Genomic DNA, 16,679 nt, shown 5'->3' on the forward strand with positions numbered 1-16,679 from the left:
AGCTTACATTACTAGCTCAAAATCCCGTCAGGACGGTAGTCCTCAACTCAGCAGTTGAAAGAGTAGGGTGAGTTGAGAGGGCAGGCTTTTGATAGACTGAGCATTAAATCTCAAATATGACCCTTAGAACCCACAAGGTGACTTCAAGCAAGTTACCTAACTCCACTGACTCAGTTTCCTTACCTACAAAATGTGAATAAATAGCATTGCCTAAGGTGTCTATTAGCTACTACTAAAAACTTGCCTTATAATGACTTTTTGTCTCAGTCCAACCTTTCCCCTGTTGAAGCAACTGGAACTTAATATCATCATATGTCAGTGTAGGGAACACCCAATCTAACCTATTTTCACTGATCTAGACTGGCTCTTTCTGGTCCTGTGGTTCAGTGAGGGATTCTGTCCTAAGCTTGATAGCAGCATTTAGGTAGATAGTTCACTCTATATGTCCTTCAACCTCTTTTTGACACAGCAGACACATCGTGTGTGTGTGTGTGTGTGTGTGTATGTGTGTGTGTGTGTTTGTGTGACAGTAGCAGAAGCAAAAGAGATTATGTAGAAACCTATAAGGTCTGTGTTGGTCAACTTTTCCATTCCTGGGACACAACACCTAAAACCCACAATTTAAGGGAAGGGAGACTTACTTGGTTTAAGGTTTCAGATGGTTCAGTCTATGATTGGCTGTTTTCAAAGCAAATCATGGAGGAAGGGGTTGGCGGATGAGTGATGCTGATGTCATAGCAGCAGGGAGGCATAACGTATTGGAATGAGCTCTAGAGAGGAAGCGGGCATGGACCAGATGTATAGCCTAAGGTCATGCCTCCCTGACCCTTTCAGACATCTCCAGAAGTGCTCTTTATTAATCTATTATGTGGGTACCACAGCAACTGAGCTGATAATTAGACAAGATCAAGCATGTTCAGGATGGCATGGCTATCGACCTGAGTTGATATTAAGCTAAATTGTCATAAGGTCTTTGAGTTACAAACTCAGAACTACCACACCATCACTTCTGCCTTGTTGTTAGTATCAAAGGAATAATGAAAATGAATTCAAAGTCATAGATGGGGAATAGATTCTACCTCTTTAGTAAAAAGGCTGCAAAGTTACAAGACAAACTAGCTGAGTGTAATGATGGGGGATGAGGTGGAGCCTCTAAAGTAGTCTATCAAAACCCGTAGAGAAGATCCATTGAAATAAAGTCTGTAAATTTCTTGACATAGCTCCTGTCATACACTAAGTGTTCATAAGGTATTTTCTTCACTCTCATTGCATAGACTCAAAACTGATAAAGAAAATGATTCACTCCAGATTTCCTAAATCTAGTAATACAGATGCTCAGAAAAGTGATGGAATTTTCTCAGTATCACATAGATGGGGTTGGTTGGAAATCAGATCATGCAGTAGTTTTTATTTGGTATTTGAAGAACAAAAGAATGATCCTGGCTGAACCTCACAGTAATATGGGACATACCAACAATAGTGAGGCATTTCTTAGAGCTAAGCAATACTGTCAGTTGATCCTACCCTTGTACTTCTCCAGGTGGGACAGTAGTCTTTCATTTTATTTTTCATAACATTGACTTGAAGCATTTCCCCAAACAGTAGCTCTTATATTTATCCCACTAGAGACTGTAATGCAGTAAGTCTGATGAGGTTGCCAAGCAGCTGAAAATGTATTAAAAATTGCTAGTAATCTTGACTGAGGTGGGTGGTCTGTGAAATACTCTTTGTGAAACCTCAGATATTATCCAGGGGAGGGAAGCAGTGAATTGTTGTATCTTTGGTTAGTTACATGTTAATAGGCCTGGAGCTAGGGGCAGATTCATAAGCCTATAAACCCAGCCTGAGGCAGGAGGAGTTCAAGTTTGAACTTAGCCTAGACAAACTAGCAAATATTTGACTCAAAATAAAAAATTAAAAGGTTGGAATGGCACCGCCTCAAAGCAAGGATAGAGAGAGACCGGGAGGAAAGAGAGAGAGAGAGGAAGGCAGGTAAATAAAGAGGGAGAAAGAGAGAAGGAGGGAAGGAAGGAAGGAAGAAAAGAGGGAGAGAAATGGGGTATCTGTGGCAAAATGGTAGCTCTGCATCTGTGGGGCTTAGAAGGGGCTGGAAAGAGACAGTGTTGATGGAATAACATACTTGTGGTAGCATGAACACCCCAAACTAGCACCACGGGGAGGATCGTTCAAGTAACATTAGACTGGCAGATTTCATATACATATGATGATGTTTATCAAGAAACTGCTATTATCTGTTTGGCTTTCTGTGCTGCTAGCACTAGAGAACCAAACTCATATTGGTTTAGGTTAAAATTCTTACAAAGATAAAACGAAGCAACATGAATAAACCCATTTGCTTAACCTTTGTGTCTCATGAACAAAACTAGGGTAAAAATAGAATGTCTTGCTACAGAACTTGTACTTTCTCTTACAGGCAGTGGATGGGGGGTTAAGAACCACTGGGAACAGCAAAATGAAGCTGCTTTAGTGTAGCTAAAGGCAGAGAAAGAAAAATTGTGACCACTTTGAGTACCTTTCCAGATCCTTCAACCTGGAGAAAGGGCAAGAAAATTAGCATCCTCTTTAACATATCTGCTTCCCTCACTGGTGATACCTGGCTATGTTTCTGTGTTGTAAGTAATTGCTTTGGGGACTAAGTGAACTGTGTGTTTTATCATGGTAATTTTTTGATGTTGTGTCTTTATTCATCTTCTTCTTCTGGAACAAAGAGTGTAAGTTCCTGTTTCATGTTTCTTAGTGTAACTCTGAGGTAGATTAGTAGCTGGTTTCCTTAGCAGCATGAAGTTTTGCTGGAATGCAAGGATGGTGTGAGGTGTATCTTGAGAGACTGGGGTGAGACAGAGCACTCATAATCTACCAATGGGTCATATTTCTGAATCTGTGATTTTTGGCCTAGGTATATCCAGCACTCATTTAAGCTGTGCCTTCTGACTTCTTCCTTGGATTCTATGATTATCACAGACAGGCAGCAGTGATAGCTTTCCTTTTAGTTTGTTATGTAAAAAATTCCCTGTAAAAGGATGAGGCCCTTGCATAAGAGCTAGCAGATCTCAGGAAGCTTCTAGCCAAATGGATCCATCAAGAACCTTTTAGCTTATTTCATTAGTAACTTGCTGGAAACATCAGGCCAAGGGATAGAGTTTTTGATAGATAAGTGTTGGAATTTTAATGAAAATATGTGTTTTATTTATTTGGTTCACTGAGTATTAGGAGTAGATTAACCACAAGAATTTAGAGTCATTAACAGTTTATGGAATGGTGACATTTTGAGCACCTGTGTAGTTCTGGCTCCCATCTTTGGCATGCCTTCCTGTCCCCAAGCTCCTTAGTATTCCAGTATGGGGAAAATCCTTTTCTTATTCATTCTGTTCCCATGCAGCATCTAGTGTACTCGCTTGCCTGTAGTAGGTGGATTTTTATGATTTCATGTGTTTGCTCACACTGGTCCCATAACCTGGAATGTTTTCTCTGATGTCCTTTCTGCTTTCATCTGGCTGATCTCTACTTGAATGATTAGGGCCCAAATCAAGTATCAGCGTGCATGAGATATCATGTTGAACTCACTCTGTTTGAGTTACCTTTCCACTCCTTTGATCCAACACTAGTTTTTTCAAGTTTCTGATAAAAACCTACCCATTGTTCTCTAATTTTAGTTTTACAGATTTATCTCCCTATGATATCTTAAGACCATGAACATTTTCTTATTTCTCTTTGACAATCCTTTAGCTAGTCCAGAGTTTGACATTTCACACCAAATCCAGATCCCATATGCTTTATGCAACCAGTGATACTTTCCTTTTTCTCTCATATTTTTAATCTTCTTAGTAGTAGGTATGCCCTATGAATTTATAATGCTACTAAAACTGTACAGTACAGAGAAAGAATTCTTCCATTGACTGTTGGTTCCCCTCTTTGTAGGGAGAAAGGAGAGGCACTGGCTACTGCTCTTTTACTCATCCTTTCTTATCCAAGTGCTCTACACTGCACGTCTCTATTTACTCATGTCCCATTCATGGCTTAATCTCTCTCAAAGAATCTTCAGTTCCTATCAAGCTGTTGAAAATTGTCCAGCACTTCTGTATTCTTAAGTGCAATAGGCATTTTGAGTCTTTAGCTTGTTATAGTACTTTGCTGCTTTTGAAATTTGAGACCCTTCTCTTCTTAAACGTCTGTACTCTTATTTCCTTTCATGCAATCTCTTCTCAGTCTACTTCTTGGGATTCTCTTCCTCCTCATGCTGCCTAGATATGAGAATTGCTTATTGTTTGTTCCTATCCCTCTTGACTCACATATTTCCTGGGTAGTCTCATCCAGTCCAGGGCTGCTAACCTACGACTATAATGATTGACAAATCTTAACCACTCACTCTGCCTTCTCTTCTCATTTGGTCTCAAATATTCTGTTGACTACTGGGAGTCCTGACTTGACTATTGTGTGGACAACTCAAACTCAACATATCCAAGAGGGAATGTTTAATGGTCAACTCTAAATCCACTCTTTTTTTATTATTGTTTATGATCATAAATGCAACCATCATGAAATTTGCTACCAACCTAGAGCTAGAGTCATCATAGACACCTTCTTTTCCTTTTCTCACTCAAGAACCAAGTATTGCTAGCTTTGATCCTTAATTTTCCCTTGCATTTGTGGAATATAAGACAATTGGTTGAGACCATGAATAACCTCATCTACTGTAATAGCCTACACTATTTTATCTTTATCTCTCTTTAAGTCACTCCACTACACCCTGTAGTTGAAGCAATCTATCCAAAATGCAATTCTGACATAGAATTATCTTATTTAGAAGCCTTCATTTTCTTCTCTATGATCCCATGAGGCATATCCTAACTGTTGATTTGTATAGCTCATTCATTCATTCAGTAAATACAGATTTACAATATGATTGGACATATACCAGGTGGGGAAAAGAATGTCTCTGTTCAAGAAAATAACAGTTATTGATAAAGACATCACCATAAAGCAAGTGGCCTTGTGTAGTTTTTGCTTTATTTTGCCACTGCCTGCCTAAAAGTTCTCAATGCAGTAGCTATGAAATGTTTGTAGACCCACTATATAGACCACATTCTGTCATTTTTTATCACATACTTCGTCTGAGCTGAGATATAGAACTCAATTGCCATCACCTCAAAAATGCCTCTTTGTCTTAAGGCCTTACCCAGAAGTCATCTTTGAGAAGCATTGTCAGAGACCCTCATTTATGCTCTGTGCTCTGTACAACCTTACACATTCTCTCTTTGCCCTACTATTACATTATACTGAAGTTACTTGTTTCTGTATCCATCTTGTACCCTAGCCCGTGGAAGGCAATTAAAATAGTCTGAACTCAAAAGATATTTGTTGAATTTTACCAAACTGGCACAGAATAAACACTGTAAAATACTTATTTCACTTCTCTTTTGAAAGATCTCCTGCAGAGACTGCTGATAATCTGGGGAGAAAGCTCCAAAGGCAGGAATTTAGATCTTCACATTTCTAAATGTGGCACCAATGAAATATTTATGAAGAAAAGGAAGCTACACATAACTTATGCTTATATTGCTAATTTTAAAAGTAGTACTCAGGATCACACAATAAATATTGCACATATTTCAATTTTTATTTATTTCATGTCCTATTCTAGATCAGCATTTCTAGAAGTTTCACACCTCAAGTTCCTTAACATCTTTACTGTATATTTGTGCTAGTTCATGATCATCAAAATAAGAAAACTACCACTAGGGATAATGTGATTTTCTTACATAGGGTATTAAAATCATGAGTCATAGAATGTAGTATTGGGTGAGCTCAAAGTTAAATTCTACCATATTTAGATAATGTGACATTGGAAAAGTAACTGGATTTTAAGGGAGGGCCTATGTTTTGTCATATGCAAAGTAAAAATAATGACATTTATCTCATGGAATTGTTCTCTGTATTTAATGTCAAGGGACAGGAGGAGGAGTCTGGGACAGCGTCCTTAATAATGCATTTAAAATATAATGTGAGGCATGAAGAGTCCTTACTAAAGACAGGATGTGGGAGTGGGCACTGCCAGGAAAGGAAACACCATAAGCAAAGGTCCAGAGGCTTGGAGGCTTTTGCTGCCTTTCCCAGTGCAACTAAGGAGAAATTTTTGAGAACAGGATGAGTTGATGGGCTGTGGACAAGTGGGAGTAGGAAAGAGATCCAGGTTAGGAGGTTGAAGGTTCCTCCTTGACTAGCACTTTTTGAAGATCTGGCATCCGTGCTCTGTAGGTTTTGCAGGCATTTCACGCTGACTTCCTCTTACAGCCATTTGAGGCACCTTTGAACTTCTTTGAGATGTCTTTCTAGTGATTCCTGTGATGTAGGTAAATGCATCTCTTCTCAGCTGCTTGCTTTGTACTGAGGCCCTTGGTCGGCAGCAGGATGACTCCAGGTTCCCCTTGTTGGGACTCCTGTCCCTGTGGATTGGGATCTTGGGCCATCACACCTGCTTTCTCCTGCATATGACTCTCCTTTTATCCATGGGCTGGTGGCACATTCATTCCTTTTTTCCTCGAGTCAGGCAGTTAATTCCCAGATTGCTGACCACGCTGTACCACCCGGCTTCAGCCTCCTGTGTTTCAATTCCTCCATCATTCTCAACATTTCCTTTTTGTGAGTTAAGCAACAATCTGCCATGTTTTCTTTTCTTCTTTTTTTGGTTTTTCTCCGGCACCGGGAACCGAACTCACGACCTTGCGCTTGCCAGGCAGGTGCTTTTGCCGCTGAGCTAAATCCCCAGCCCCTGCCATGTTTTCCTCAGCTCCGGGAGACAGGCACAGTGTTGTTTGAAAGGTCATGTTGAAACTGGAGGCGGAGGACATCTATCCCCTTCTCATTGCCTGAGGAGCATAGGGGCTGTGAGGGATTGCTCAGCACACTGTCAGTTTCCATTCAAACTTCGCTCCCTGCCCCAAGGTCTTTTTTGATGCTGTGGTGTGAGTGATAGGTGAGGAACCTGCAAAGTACACTCTGGCTGCCTTTTTGGAAGCTCTCTATGGTGCTCACCTACCTCTGTCTGCAGTGTGGTTGTTGTCTGAGGGTTAGGCACCAGTTGAAGACTACACTATCTGCGCTCCTGTTTAATATTTACCTGAAGCCAAAGATGTGCTTTTCTGTTACTGTTCACATTCTTACTGATGAAGAAGCTGAGGTATGGACAGGTTAACTGACATGTCTTATGTCTCTCAGATTTGCAGATCTGGGTCTTGGTGAGAAGTCTAATCTGGCTTCCGAGTTTGGCAGTGCAGGGCCAGGTGAGAGCACGAGCTCGGCCTAGATATTCTGTGTTGCCTTCAGATATGCTCATCAGCTTTCCCTGGGATTCAGGGAGTGGAGGAAGGAGGAGGCATTTCCTACCCTCCCGCCCAGAATGTGGGCCATGGCCCAGGAATCTATGAGGAAATCTCTAGATGATGAGCTTGGTAACAGAGCTGCCGGGAAGCTATTCTCTCTCTCTACGCTTCCTCCTGAGCATGTCTCAGATGTAAATAATTTACAATGGCAATGGTAAAGAATGTGATCCGTGTGGGATGAACCTAGTTCCCTTAGTGACACTGCAGGGATATATGTATATTTATATCTCTCTAGATATCGGTTCATCCACCAGTCTCATATGTGCTCCATGCAACAGCCTGTGTTTACAGTGAGGGCACCACCCAGCAGAGGCCTGTGACTCACCAAGCATCACAGGGAGTCAAGGGCAGCGCTTGGAATAGAACGCATCATGCACTCCCAGCATCTAAACCTTGGGAGCCTGAAATTCCTTTTATTAATCTTGTGGAAGAAGAATACCTCTGAAATGCCTGGTGCAGGACATGAAGGGTTGTCTCCAAGACATGGGAATTAGGAGCTGTGACTCTGGAGCAGAGGAGATTTTATTTGTGGTGTATTCATTCCTTGTTTCCTGATTTTGGAAGTTGAAGCCTCAACCCGGAAGAGGTGAGGGTGAATTGGGGTAGAAATGTGGACATAGACTAGTGGACGTCCCATGCAGTGTCACGCGTGTTTAGCGTATCCCCCACCCCATGCCCAGAGAGACAGAACACACATGTAACTTTAAAGTTTCTAGTGAGCACATTAAAATGTTGGAAAAAAATTTATATTAAGATCTTTCACTTAATCTAAAATAATATTTCAATATATATCCAATATCAAACATTAGGGAGATATTTTACATTGTATTCACATTAAGCTTTTGAAGTGCTGTGGTTATTTACCGTATTTTATACTTGTAGCACCTCTTCATTTGGTGTAGCCAAGTTTAGAGTACTTGATGGGAGCAGGTAGCCCGTTGTTCCAAAGTTAAACAACACAGCCTTTTTTGGCTTTGTTATTAGCTAGGTTGTGGTGTTGAGTACATACCTTAACATGTATGAACCTCACTTTTCTCTGTATGTGTAACATGGGGACCCATAATGCTATCCTGGTGTTGCCACAAGCTCAAAAAAGCAACCAGTATAGTTCTTGACATATAGCAAATGCTCATTTAATACACAGTTCTTTTCTCAAAATGACTTTCCCTGCAGTCAAACTATGAGCTTCCTATGGGAGATTTAAGTGCAACCCAGCCTCTGACTATCCTGAACCTCTGTAATCCTAATGTTCTCCTTCCTTTCCTTCTGCTGACATCCTACCCGTGAAACATCTGCAGTGCTCAGCCTTCACTTCCTTCCGGTCTCTGCTCAGAACTCCCTTTCTCGGATATTCTTGCCCCGAGCATGCACATAGAAATCCACTCCCTTCCTCTCGTGTTCTGTCTGCCCACTCTGACTTCCTGTAGAGTCACCTTCACAGCCAGGGAGCCACTGGCCATTTGTTTACCACTTCCTTCCCCCAAGAGAAAACAAGCTCTTCCAAGAACTCTTGGTTCAAAATGATTCCTCTGACCTCATTCCTCCATAGGTTTTATTCCTTCTTTGCAGTATTTATGGAGCATATTTTATATTAGAGTTGCTTATGCATGTGAATGGCTCCTTCATTACAAATTAAATCTCTGGAGGGTAGAAATGGAGGTAGAATATAGTAGAAGTTGTACAGATTTATAATGAGATACATATAGGTTAGAATCCTGTGTGAGAGTGTGTGTGTGTGTGTGTGTGTGTGTGCACGTGTGCATGTGTGTGTGTTACTTGGAATTAAATCCAGGGTGTTGCACTTAGCTATATCCCTAGACTTTCTTAATTGAGAGTGAGATGAGATAGGATCTCATTGAGTCACCAAGTTGTCCAGGATGGGTTTGAGTTTTCATTTCTCCTGACTCAGCCTCCCAGAGTGCTGAGATTGCCTGTGAGAACTGCCACATCTTACTCAGGAACTGTGAACTTGGGGAAAGCTACTCCATGCTCACCTGTTTAGTGTAACATCTGTACCTGCCTTGTGGAATACACCTTTATCCATGTCTGCTCTAAACTGAATGTTCTGTCTTCCACTTAGGGTATGGATGATTTTAAAGCCACATACATAACAGATACTCAATAAATATCAACCACAGGACTCATTATTTCAAATTCCTAGTATATGTAGTACTAATATGGTCTTGTATACAAAATGCAGATCACAGGGTGTGTCATCATATCTCATGTGACAACATTTAGGTAATAAATGCATTCACCTATTTTCTATCCCACCAAACTATTTCTTTTACAATATACTGAACTTTCTAACAATTTTCACTTTTATGTTTTGTGCTGTGTGGATTACTGTGATTTTCTAAGTCAATAGACATGTGCTGAAATGTCTTTCTATCACAGATGACCCCAGAAGAGACCAAGTTCAAATGAAGCCACATACACCCACACTTACGACATGGTAGAATGAGGACTCCTAACCAGGAGCCAGGAGGCAGGAGTCCCGTTTTAACATTTGGGTTATGACATGTACAAACGAACTGGATCACAGGATGGTTTCTCATCTCTGTATCACAGGCACATTGGATCCAACACATGTTGTTTTGGGGCCATTTTGTGTGCTGTAGGGTACTGAGCAGCATCACTGACCTATACTTACCAGATGCCAAGTATAACAACCCCTTAATTGTGGAACAATTGAAGATATCCCCATGGGGCAAAATAGCTTTTCCCTGGGAAGCACTGGATTAGAGAGTTCAATGTTTAGCTAATTCTAGGACTGCAGGCTGAGTTCTCAGTTCTGCACACACATACACATGCACAGAGGCACACAGACACAGACCCACATGCATCCACACCACCACCATGCGTATAACCTCCTGCTAGTTCCACCTCTGAAAGCTGCCATGTTCCCTATACTGCTTCCTTGCAATAACAGTGAGCATTTTCTTCTCAGCTGCCCCTGCACCCACTCACAGCAGAAGCTCGGTGGAAGAGCTGTATGGGTGACATGCTGTGATTTCAGTGTGTTGTAGTTCACCACGGGGATCTCTGAACAGTTGCCTCCACCCCCTGCTTGCCACTCCGGTGTGCTCTGGCAGACAGTCCTGGCAGCTGTAGCTGTTACAGTTCTGTGCTCAACATGTAAGGCTTTGTTTTAGGCTCTGAACAAAACTTCAGGCCATCGCTTTTTCCAGAGCACTCCTCTGCACACGCGCTTTTCTCCTTTGCCCTGACAGCTGGGACTCGCAGTGACAATCAGATTTTTGTTGCAACTCATGATAAAATGCTGCAGTTGGGCAACAGAGAGGAATATGCAGTTGGACAGGAAATCTACATCTCTTTCCTTTTCATTTTTTCCCTTAGCTTTACTTTTCTCCCATATCCTTTCCCCTGGAAGAGTAGCTCAGTATCTACTTACTCTAGGTATCATATTTAGTTATATGTGCAGATGACTTAACAGTTGATGAAATGTTTGTGATTTTATCATATTTTTAAGTCATAGCCATAAAGAGAGAGAATATGGCTGTTCAGTCACATGGTTAACCAAGAGTAGAAATAGCTTTGAAAAGGTTCTCTTCAGTTAAAGGCTTGCAGCCCAATGCACAAGACAGATATGGAAATAAAGATGTGTGATACGAGATAATAAGTGCTGAGATACAGTCATAGCTTATAGGTAGCTAGACTGGGTGGAAGTAATGTCGTGCTTTTTAAGGAATAGGAAAAGAAAATGACAATGGAGGACATGCCCTTAAGTGGCTGCTGAAGAAAAACAGGACTTGGCCAGGCCTGGGGAATGATGAAAATATAAACATTTCCTAGTAGAAAGTAAATGAACACCATCAATATCAATATTCATACCATCAACATCTCTCTAAGCATTCATGCCATTTATTGAGCACGTACTATAGGTCAGACATTCTTGGGAATACTTTACATAAATCGTATCATTTAATTATCATGCTATTTTTGAGTGTAGGTGTATTTTTTAATTGTATCTTACAGGTGAGGAAACCAAGACTCCACAGAAGTTAAATAGATTGTCTGGAACAATACGGTTTAGAATTGAAACAACCAGATTCAAAACTTCCTCTCAATATAGAGAAAGATAAGCCCTTTTACAATAAGCAGGGAAGGGAGGACAAACAGTGCAGTGTTCACTTAGTAAGCAGACAATGAGGCGGTGAGGAAAAGAAAGCTTGTTAGTTTTCCAAAGGCTTAGCATGGCCTTGTGATTTCTGTGCTTACCACAGGGAACCCTCAGCTAAGTTGTCTCCTAGACTCCAGCACTTACAGCTCCTCACCACTGTGCTGGGATTCACTTAACAGAAGAGGTGTACAAGCTCGCACCTAAACCACTGCCCTTTAACTTCCTTTCTGCATGCCGGGGGACCTGGTGGCTCAGGGACAATGTCAGGCATCTTATCTGGTCACAAGTTTCCTTGGGTTTGGGAGACCTTCCACTCAACTTTGTGGGAGTGGAATCCACCGAGGTCCAGTAGCTGCATCTCAAAGGTGTCTAGCCTAGGTAGCCATAGTGATGAACCAGAATGAGACATTGCGCATTCTGATCCCATGAAAGCAAAACTTTGTGCTCAGTGCATTCACATCTGTGAGAGGAGGAGATAGAGTAGCTCTTGTTTATTAAGGGCCTGTCAGGAGCGGCATCATGTAGGTGAAGATGGTGGGTGGGATTTGAGTTATGTCTCCATGCCCTTATGTTGCTGCATGAAAAACAGTGTCTGTGTCAACGCATTTCATTGTCTTTCAACATCTATGATGCTCCACATGTCAAGATATCAAGGCCTAGCACTTAAGCATGTCCTCCGTTTGCCAAATGAGGAAACTGAACCCCTAAAGACTGAGCAATTTGCACACGTTCATGCATCTTACAAAAAGCAAAGCAAAACAGCATGCAGGCCCAGATCCCTATAGATTTTGTCCTTTTAACCAGAACCTGTACTGTCTTTTGTAAACTTAAAAGCATTCTACTGATATACAGCATTATTATGAAGATGTGTTAATATTTTTTCTCTTTCATTGTCTTTCTCTCCTTTTGTCTTTCCTCTCTTCCTCCTTTCTGTTTCATTCTTTTCTCTACAGGACTCCACAGAATGGAGCAAGAATGAGAGGAAAAAGGCCGGCAGAAAAGCATGAACTGGAGGTTTGTTGAGCTCCTCTACTTCCTGTTTGTATGGGGCCGTATCTCAGTGCAGCCCTCCCACCAGGAACCAGCTGGGACAGACCAACATGTCTCCAAGGAATTTGATTGGCTTATTTCAGACAGGGGGCCTTTCCACCACTCCAGGAGCTACCTATCCTTTGTGGAAAGACACCGTCAAGGATTTACAACCAGATATAAAATATACAGGTATGATCTAGGCTAAGATCGCCTTTGCCTTTCTTCCTCTTGTGTTTTGTGGGGTTAGACACTGACATGACCCTTGCTGTGGAAGGTTCTGCGTCAAGAGTTTGTGCCCCTCCAGCAGATTGCTTGTCACTTCTTACTCTTTTTTTTTTTTTAACATTGCATAAGATATTAATGATGGTGATGAGATAAAGATGGAACAGCTAATACTTACGGAGCACTTACTGTGTGCTAGGCATGGTGCTTACTGCTTATTACACCTTATCTTATTACACCTCCTAATAATGATTGATTTTAGATTTTGGTTGTTTTCCTTACTTTGTGACTTTGATAATTGAGTCTCAGCTATGTTACATAATGTGTCAATAGTTACATAGTCAGTACATGGTAAGACTAAGGCTCTAAAACCTAGTTTATCTGTATCCATAGTCCTGATAACTCTTCTCAACTTCATCAGGTATAGGTAGCATTATTTTGCAAAAACTGTTAATGAGCCCAGGTTCTTAGCTAAGTATATTCATGCATTTGGAAAGAATAGCGGGACTTAATGAACAACTTTTTCTCTTTTTTTGGAGCAAGTCTGGACTGATTCTTGGCTTACTGTAGTTCTTCTTAACCACAAAGGACATAACGCTATATAGGGGAGATCGTTTTTCTGACTCACTGAGGGTGCAGCAAGTGAGTCCGTGTAATACACTGACAGTAAACATCCTAACAGGAGAAAAGTCATTTTAATGATGTGCATGCACAAGGGAACACTACAAATTATGAGCCTTAATGAAAGGCCAGATGATTTAAGTTTGCATAGCATCTGGAGCTACAGAAAAGAATTGGGGTTTGGGTTTTCTGAGGTGTGGTGGCAACACAAATGATGGAGTGTGGGAGGGGAAAATGCATGGAGGAATACTTTTGAATTGATATACCATTAAAAGGGGCCAGGGATATAGCTCAGTGGCAAAAACGCCTGCCTGGCAAGTGCAAGGTCCTGAGTTAGATTCTCAGTACCAAAAAAAAAAAAAAAAAAAAAAGAGCAATGATATACCATTAAAGTGTCTCTGATCCCAAAGGGGTCTCTCAGAGCAGCCCATTACAGCATTAGGTGAACAGTTGTGATAAAGTCTGTCAGCACTGGTACCTCCTGTCCTAGTCTTCCCTGGTTGATGAGATTCTTGGGTGTCATGTCAACTGAGTTTCTTTTTGGAGGTTCTATGTGTCAGCACATAAAGGAACTTTAGTAGAAGTCCCACTTGTGCTTTAAAAAAACATTAGAGGTACATGTTTATAGTACATAATGAGACATTAATTGTGGGGAGTTGTACATGTACAGAACACATTATAGTTCTTTTTATGCCCTCTTCCCCTCCCGTTCATTCTCTTTCCCTCTATCTCTTGGTCTCCTTCCCATTTGCAAAAGCTGTATCTTCCTGTTTCCTATTACCTATCTTTTATTTTCCCTTTATTTATACCCTCTGTTTCTCATATAAGAGAACCTATGCGATATTTAAGCTTGTGTTTCTGATTTATTTCCCTTGTGCTTTGAGGCAGAAGAAAGGACAAGAGGCAGGAGGGCAGGAGGAGGTCAGGGAGACTTTTAATTCAGAGAAGTCAGCATGGAAAAGTGCCATACTTCAGGGGCTTTTATTTTCTGAGCCTCATAAGCTCAAAGTCTTTTATTATTATTTGAAACTGTCTTTCCACATTCCACTTAATCATGGTCTCCTTGACATATTTACATTTGTCTGTATTTATTTCACTTTAATTATAAAGCATTTAAAGTTGCGATATATTATTATATTTCTTTCTTACCTCACATAAAACTCTTTGAGGGAAAGACACACACACACATGTACACAAATTTTATTCATTTCTGGATTCTCAGGGAGATTTTTGCTCTGGCATTGTTATCATAAATACACAATAAATATTGTGGACTTGAATTGCAGAATGCAAAACACTCTCTGGAGCTTTTGTCTTAATGTCAAGGAAGAAAGGGCAAGCCCTACCGTCTCTGTGACAATTAAAAGAAAACAGAGACAAAACTTGGTGCAAGGAGAAGCTCTGGCCTTAAGCTAAGGAGGCTTGAATGAGTTGATCTGAAAAGTAGGGATGTCCTCATTTGCACACTTTTAGTATTGGTTACTGGAGATGAGTGATTTGTGAAATCGTCTACCAGCTTTAATTACCTGTATTTCTCTATTGAGTATGGAAATCTTACTGGTGACTGAGGGCTTGTGATGTCTATGCAAGAGTTTATGGATGAATTTGTCTATGCAAGAGTTTATGGATGAATTCCTGTAGGCCTTGAAGAGTGGTAAAAAATTAGACAGATTTCTTTAGGCACTATAGAATGTAAGAACACAAAATGAATATAGGGTGGGTAAAAGAAGGAAAAAGTAGAACAATGAGAAATATGGGGGCATTTCTTCTTTTAAAAGAAAATGGAGAAGAATATCAGGATTTTAAGTGATTAATTCAAAGGTTTCCCCTTGGGAAAACTATCTCAAAGTCGCCTAAAAACAATAGTTTTCTTCTTTGTCATCTTTTTTCTTTTTTTTTTTGTCTTTTTGAGAGAGGGTTTCACTTATGCAGTTCAGGCTGGCCTTTGCAGTCCAAGCCAAACTCAAACTCACAGCAATCCTCCTGCCTCAGCCTCCCGAGTGCTGAGATTACAGGTGTGAGCCACCCTTCTTGGCTAATTGTTTTCTTCTTAATTTCAGTTTTGGGTCCTTAAAATGTTTTTTTGGCAGACCATTACTGTTGGTGATTATGCATAAGCCAACTGAAGGTGTTCATGAATTACTTGTAAGCAACTTCCATTATGTGAAATTACTGATGTGAAGAGCATATAGCTTTGAGTTAGTGGGTTTGGTGAACAGAAGAAGTTGTAGAAATCTAGATAACCACTCTGTGTTTTGTGAAATAATAACAACCTCTTACTTTCTACTCCCTTTGAGCCTCTCAAGGACTCTTTAAAATTGGGATGATTGGAATTTGTATTTCCATTTTAAATTTGATTTGATGAGTGACTTGAACAAAGACAAGCAGGGGACTGGCGTAAAACAAAGTATGGGTATGCATCCCTAATCTCACCAATGGACACCCTAAGATTCCAGGCATCCATTTCTTGTCTACCAGTGTTTCTTAGCAAATATGATGTATTTGACTCTATGCTAGAGAAGGAATGTTAGTTGCTCTGAGGATAGGTACTCATTGCATGTCCTGGTGTTGGCTGTAGTGTGATTTTTAAGGGGAGTGATAGCCTATTTTAGGTGACCAACATGGATATACTACTGCTGTTAGATGGACTTATATTTAAATAGGCCCCTAAATGGAGCCGTACATACAGAATGCTGAAAGTAATGTCTTTTTATTGAACATTTGTGAGGTGCCAGGAAGGGAGAGCTTTAGTCCTCACTACATCCTCTCTGAGTTGGATAGTGACTTGTCCATTTATAGATGGAAAAATCAGGACTACCGGAGGTTGACTGTGTTGCTGAGGTCACCCATTCAGCAAGGAGTGGAGCTAGGGTCTTAACCCTGATCTGCCTAACTTCAAAGTCTTCCTTTCAAAGACAGTGCTGGATACTGCACCCAATATCCGCTATTGGCTTCAAAGTGCAGCTTGTTTCCAAGTCCTAAAAGGGTTACCCCAAACATTCTTCATTGCAACCACTTTCCCCAACATTTTAAAGGTAGCTTTGGAAATGCTGAGAGGTGAAAAGTTGCTGGTGAGATTAGGAATCAGGACATCTAAATACTAATTCCACTTCTCTGTGCACTGGTCTTCTTACGTTAGGCAGAATTCCCTCCTTGAGTAAATCCCACTTTCCTCGTTTACCAGATGATCCAGTTGATTTAGATCAGTAGCTTTCAACCTATGAAATGCTATTTGCAATGCTGAGGATCGATTAGAGTAA

At 40.8% G+C, this 16,679-nt stretch overlaps 1 protein-coding gene across 1 annotated transcript in view; it reads left to right on the forward strand.

Moving 5' to 3' along the window:
- The window catches only part of Brinp1 (bone morphogenetic protein/retinoic acid inducible neural-specific 1), a 174,901-nt gene that overhangs the window by 33,888 nt on the left and 124,334 nt on the right, over positions 1–16,679 (forward strand). The window contains exon 2 of the mRNA XM_005382605.2: positions 12,498–12,765. Coding sequence (XP_005382662.1) covers positions 12,548–12,765 — 218 coding nt within the window. The 5' untranslated portion in view covers positions 12,498–12,547. The remainder of the gene's footprint in view (positions 1–12,497; positions 12,766–16,679) is intronic.

This window comes from Chinchilla lanigera, unplaced genomic scaffold (assembly GCF_000276665.1).
Source record: "Chinchilla lanigera isolate Chin_1 unplaced genomic scaffold, ChiLan1.0 scaffold00018, whole genome shotgun sequence".
NCBI lineage: Eukaryota > Metazoa > Chordata > Mammalia > Rodentia > Chinchillidae > Chinchilla > Chinchilla lanigera.